We start from the raw sequence: 6,441 nt of genomic DNA, 5'->3' as shown, positions 1-6,441 counted from the left end.
TATATATATATCTTCAATGTGAAAATTGACATTGTGATGCTTGCAAAGTGTGTCATAACAAAAAAATGTGCCGCTTTTGCAACATCGCAATAGTTACTACAATCGCGACGACATCTGCTTTTTTTTTTTTTTCCTATGATTCCAATACAAATTCCTACAAATTTTTGATTGGTAACCCACTGGCTTCTGGGTACCCAATTTATGTTGATTTTACATTTTTACTTGTCCTGCATTTTTTTCCACTTCAGTTGTACATAAAAGAATTTTGTTTTTGGTCCCAAATGTAAATGTGTAATGGCTACTTTTGTTTTTGTTCCCTCGAGCATTAGTTCCTTTACAATGAAACCCTTGTTTTTCCTCACCTCCCAAGTCTCACCTTTGTATTATTCACTTGCTCCTTTATTCCTTTGTTCTCTTCAAAACCTACCTGCAAAACTGGTCTTAACTTATCAATGGAAAATGGCTTAGACAAGTTCCCTATATCACCTTCCTTTCAATGATTTATACAACTAACTTTAGACCTTTTTTGATTATAAATTAATTATATTGTATTTTAAGTGGGAGATTACAAGTTGATGTAAGTTTGCTAATATAGTAATACATTAATTTGATCTACCGCTACTACTTTTTCTTTTTCCTTTTTCCAACAATTGGTTGGGAACTAGTTTCTAATTGCTTCACGTCTAGTGAAATCTAGTATCTGAGCATGTAGTGCAAATGATCGACTACATCCTAACGCAACTTTATTGTAAAGGTTTTTGAGCTTACCGTGATAAATATAGGACGTGACCTTGAAAGTCATTTTGCAACCGTTACCGCGGCTGCAATTTGTACTATGAAGAAATAGGGACTGGTTTCGGCAAGACTGAACTGGTACCCGGTATTATTTATCCCTATAAGGTTTGAGATAAATTTTTGGTGATGTGTTAAATTTGATAAAATGGGAAGTGTTTTTTCTCACATTTTGTTAATAATTAAGAATATGGGTAATCATTTTTTTTCTGTCATTCCGAGTATAGGCATGAGACTCCACAGATTGAAGTTTCAAATGCCCACGAAAATGCTGTATGGGACCTTGCTTGGCATCCTGTTGGATATATTTTGTGCAGGTTAGTTCAATCTCCTTGATGAACAAGATCACAGAATAGATATATGTTATATTGCTTAATACTACATATTTCTGCTATGTTTAATACCAAACCACCCTATACCCATCAAACATCTTCACTCAACCACATCCCCACACCTGCAGACCCACATTTGTTACAGGATGCTACTTGTGTTGCATCCAGGCCATCCATTGTCACAAGGTGAGTATTACTTGTGTTGAGCTGGTGCCATGGTGTAATGATCGGTGAGCATGTGATGTTTTTATGTATCTTACAACTTGGAGCATACATACATCTGACCCTCCAAACCCTACCTAGGTGGAAGCCACTCAATGACATCGGGTTAATAAAATGCTGTGCTGCTTTTGCTGTGATTGCCCTCGCATAAACAAGACGGCACATGTACATTTTGGGTGGTTCTTTCACTGTAACTGGATAGTCAAGTCTATATCAACTAATGTGTGTTGGATCAACTATATAAGCCATTTCAAAACATACATTTTTGCTAACTCAGACTCTTATTGGCTACCCTTGTTTAGTTACCTATCTCAAAAAGACAGCTACCATGCTCGAATTGTCACTCAATCACCAGAAGCTGCTTGCACCACCTTGTCCCTTTCTTCCTCCATTGAAACTGTTCTCTCTTTGATTGCTAATAGCTCATTGTCAACTTCTCGTCCAGCATTCTCTAAATCGTATTTCAATTTGGACATGACCTAGCATATTAACCTATGAGTTGTCATGGTACAACTTTCACTCGTATAGTTATTTTTTCTGAATTTTAATATGATAATGTATGTTTAAGCGAATGGGTTTTATATGTAGACAATTCTAATCTTCATCAATAAAAAATTTTCTTTATCAAAACAAATAAAAATACTTCTCAATGATTCTTTTCCCTGCTCTCCCCTCTATTTATAGGTTCTTATATGGCGTTATTTACAACATCCTTTCTGATATAATGAATATTTTTTTCATAAAATATTCCATTCTAGAAAGACATCATTTAGCGTATACTAAATCCACCTCAGCATGTGTACTTTTGTTTACTTGCTTGCTTCTTCACACATCTCTGGTAGTATTGAATACTGTTTTATTCTTTTCCTTATTCCTTAGTTCATTACTTACCCTTCTCCAAAGTTAGAATGATGTGTCCTTAATTTCTAATTATCAAATTTATCTTATTGAAGACTTTGATGTCTGTATTGGATAGTATACAGTATGCTTGTCATGGTTTATGTAATTTTGCTTTAGCTAATTTGAAAAAGTATTGATCCATGTGAATGAATGTCTTACTTTCACCCTCTCTTTTTTCCCAATTGTTTATGCAGTGGAAGTGGTGATCACACGACAAAATTTTGGTGTAGAAATAGGCCAGGGGATACTGGTCGAGATAAGTTTAATGTTGGCTACAACCAAGGTTAGTAGTAATCTGATTAGCATTTTTTATCTTGATGATTCATGAAATGGTAATCTGATAAATTCTTCCCAAATCTTTCGCAGAACTTATTGATTAGTTTGATGTTTTTGAAAATCTTTTGGGGTTCTGAATTTGAATTGTTGATTGTAGCATTGCGTTTGTCCTACATGATTAATCTGTCAAGTTTATTTTTGGCATTGGCAAGAACGAACATTGTTTATCACCCTTCCCTCTTGTTCTTTCAGATGTGGGATTTGTAGCTATCAAATCCTCATAAATATAATAAGAGTTATAGGAAAACTACAAAGGTTTGACTTAAACACTGCATTATGTAATTTTTCTCCTTTTGTTTGCAGGCTATGGGGAACAAATTCCTGCTTTTGGTAATCGTGCAGCTGGGAATTTCTCCGTAGCAGAACCCCCAACACCGGGACCATTTCCACCTGGGCTGGCACGAAATGAAGGTACAATTCCTGGTGTAGGAGCTGCCATGCCACTTTCCATCCCGCCTATCGATACTTCTCAGGCAGAGCAAAAGCAGACCCTTCCAGCACCCCCTTTGCCACCTGGTCCACATCCTTCTCTACTACCTAATAATCAACCTCAAGGATATCAACATAATCCTCAGCAAATGCCACAACAGGGAGTACCCCAACAAATGCCTTCATTTCCACAGCCACCTCCAAATATGCCTCAGCTACCGCCTCCTTCCCATATGTCCCACCTTCCACACCCTCATATGCCTCGTCCCCCTCCTCAAATGCCTCCACACAGTATGCCTTCTAACATCCCATCTTCAATGCCTGGATCCATGCCGATGCCACCTACATCACTTCCCATGCCAATGCCTGGTCCAATGGTAAATATCATTCTTGACTTTGCTTTTGTGTGCAAACTCTCTTGATCATACTTGCTATTGGTACGTAATGATATTGAATGTATGGGAAAGGGTTTACCTCATTACTATTACTAGGCAACATTGGTTATGTTGACATTATTTTTTCTTAATCTAATTTTAGTTTTATTCTTATATAAAACTTTTCTTGGGTGTTCTTGCTTGTTTCCTTTTGAAACCCTGTGTTCATGTTGCAGGGAATGCAGAATGCTACAAATCAAATGGTTCCACAAATGCAACAAGGGCATTTTATGAATATGAACCCTATGCAGTCAGGATCTATGCCTAGTGGTGGAATGCCCCCTCCTGGAAGTTTCTCAAATGGGATGCCAAATATGCAGGGCCCGCCAAATACAAGTGGCTCTCAAATGTATCCACCTGGAGGTCCATTCAACCGTCCACAAGGTGGGCAAATGCCAATGATGCCTGGTCTTGGTCCTTATCAGGTACTTATTTGAGACACTTATACTTTGTGGCCTCGGGTAATTGGATTCTTCATGGAACCGAGTAATATTTTTATAATTTTCCGTTAAATTCAAGAGGATTTGTTTGTGAAATCATGCTTAAAAACACAAACCAATAATTCTTCATTGCTGCAAACTATTGCCAAACATGAAAGTGATGCGATTACAATTATACCCTTGTCTCATTGGATTTGCTACATATCATTTTCATTGTGACCTTTCTAGCGTAGATGTAGCAAATACAATGTGACGGAGTTAATACTTGTTTATTAAGTCACATTTCTCTTCAGTTGAATCTAATGGTTGTTCCTGCGTATTGTAGCCTGCTAATCAAAGTGGAATGCCGCAGCCTCCTCTCCCGCCTGGTCCACCTCCACAACAAGCACAACAATAGGACTGCTGCCATAGATGTTAATTAGGGTTGTTGATGATACTTATGAGTGAAGCATTCATTTAAGTACTTGCAATTGACCCACCTCAATATTGTAAGTTTCAGTGGGTCGGGTTGGAGCAAAATCTTTCGTTCGATTCTAACTAGTTTCAGGATGCGAATGACTGTAATTGAAATGAGACCGTGGCTTAAGCACATTTTGTCATAAAATTTTCCGTCTCCGGTGATGTTTTCATATTCTTTGTACAATTATCTGGAAACTTTTATCTTGGTTACAGAAAGGTTCTCCAATGGTGAGAATGGGCAGCTTTCAGCCTCACCTCCTTTAAAAAATTTAGTTTGAAGTTTAGCTTTTTGTGATGGTGGCAACTTTTCACTTAGGAAAATTTCTGACTTTTAAGTGTAAATTTATTGTTTCAACTTTTTTGATGCTAGCATCTTTTCTGATGTTTCTTCGTTTATTGTTCCATTTTGTGGCTAGGGCAACACATGGGTATCATTGAATTTCATTTTTTATCTGTTTTTCAAATTAATTTAATTGAATATTTCTCGAAATGATATTATTACATTGAGTGTATTAAATGTAATTTTATAGGTCAACTAATTTCAATGGAATATAAGTATATATATGACACATTATCTATAAAATTAATTTACGTCATATTTACTTCCCTTTGTTCCTTTAAAATTGTTCCACTTGTTTTTTAGTTTGTTTTTTAAACTTTACAGTTTTTTTTTTATTGAAATGTTTTCACTACAATTTTCTTTCAACATTTTTTTCTCTTTACATAGAATTTTTGGTCAAAGTAATGTTAAGATAAACTAAAATAACCAAAACAATTTCTCTTCACTAAATTTCTACTTTACACTTTGTTGTCTACATTTGATATTGTGTTGTTCGATATTGTGCTGGTAGAAGAAATTAAAGAGAAAATTAGTAATAAATTGGATAAGTGGAGGGATGTTTTAGAAGGTAAAGAGTTTCGCATTAGCCGTACGAAGATTGAGTATTTGCGTTGTGATTTTAGTGGGACATCACAGGTAGGTGAGCCAAAGGTGTCCATTGGTGAATAAGTTGTTAAAAGTACAACCACGTATAAGTATTTGGGGTCAAAGGGATGGGGAGATTGACGGAGAATCATCGTAAACATGCGGGTTGGCTCAAGTGGCGAGCAGCCATCGCGGTGCTATGTGATAGGAAGTTCCCAAGTAAGTTAAAAGAAAAATTTTACCAGGTGGCAAGCAGACTTGCTTTGCTGTATGGGACAAAATCTTGGCCCAAAAAGAAGATTTTTGAAATAAGATGGAAGTCACAGAAATGCGTATGTTGAGGTGGATGTGCGGGCACACATTGATGGATCGAATCAGGAACCAAGAGTTTAGAGACAAACTAGGGGTTGCCCCTATTTCTGAAAAATACGCGAAAATAGATTGAGGTTGTTTGGACATGTGCAGAGAAAGACTTTCGACGCCCCTGTGAGGAGTGTAGAAAGCATTATATTAGGAGGTAAGAGGAGCCGAGGAAGACCCAGGAGAACTTGGGATGACCAAATAAAAATTAACTTGCATGATTTAAATCTCTCCGAGGACTTGACTAGGGATAAGGGTAGTTGGAGGCGCCATATCTATGTTTTAGACTAATGATTTCCTCTTCGATTACTTGATAGTGTTCTTGTTCTTTTGCTTTTTCTCGTTTTTATTATATTATTAGTATTATTGTTTTTCATTTTTATTTTTTTAATTGTTTTTACTTATTTATTTTATCTATACGCATTTTATTTATCATTCCCGTTGTAGAAACTTCTCTTAATCTTTCTTGAGCTGAGGGATTCCTTTGACCGCGCTCTCCTTTATGTGTATGAGTTGTCGGCATCCTTCCCTTCCCAAACCCTATCCATGGCATCCTATAAGCGGGATACACTGGGTATGATGATGACTTTATGGTCTACATTGGACAGTTTTCTTGATACTAGATAGAAGTCACTACTCACATTATGAAGGGTTCTATGATACGCGGGGAAATTTGAAAAAAATTAGCTTTTATTACAAAAAATTCAAAATCTAAGCTTTAGGCAAACTTTAATCCCAAAATAAGCGTCAGTGTCTTCAAATCTAGATTTGGTATTTGTTCGCTGTTATTAACAGTGAACTAAGGCAGTAGG

The 6,441-nt window shown here is 36.5% G+C and overlaps 1 protein-coding gene across 1 annotated transcript in view; it reads left to right on the top strand.

The window, feature by feature from the left end:
• Positions 1-4,718, top strand: part of LOC130800670 (flowering time control protein FY) — a 16,946-nt gene extending 12,228 nt beyond the window's left edge. The window contains exons 14-18 of the mRNA XM_057664258.1: positions 1,020-1,109; positions 2,441-2,529; positions 2,886-3,388; positions 3,622-3,870; positions 4,211-4,718. Of these exons, the coding sequence (XP_057520241.1) occupies positions 1,020-1,109; positions 2,441-2,529; positions 2,886-3,388; positions 3,622-3,870; positions 4,211-4,282 (1,003 nt within the window). The 3' untranslated portion in view covers positions 4,283-4,718. The remainder of the gene's footprint in view (positions 1-1,019; positions 1,110-2,440; positions 2,530-2,885; positions 3,389-3,621; positions 3,871-4,210) is intronic.
• Positions 4,719-6,441: the final 1,723 nt, after the last annotated feature.

This window comes from Amaranthus tricolor, chromosome 15 (genome assembly GCF_026212465.1).
Source record: "Amaranthus tricolor cultivar Red isolate AtriRed21 chromosome 15, ASM2621246v1, whole genome shotgun sequence".
Classification (NCBI taxonomy): domain Eukaryota; kingdom Viridiplantae; phylum Streptophyta; class Magnoliopsida; order Caryophyllales; family Amaranthaceae; genus Amaranthus; species Amaranthus tricolor.
Note: the sequence above shows the minus strand (reverse complement) of the source record. Positions and strands in the feature narration are given on the sequence as shown.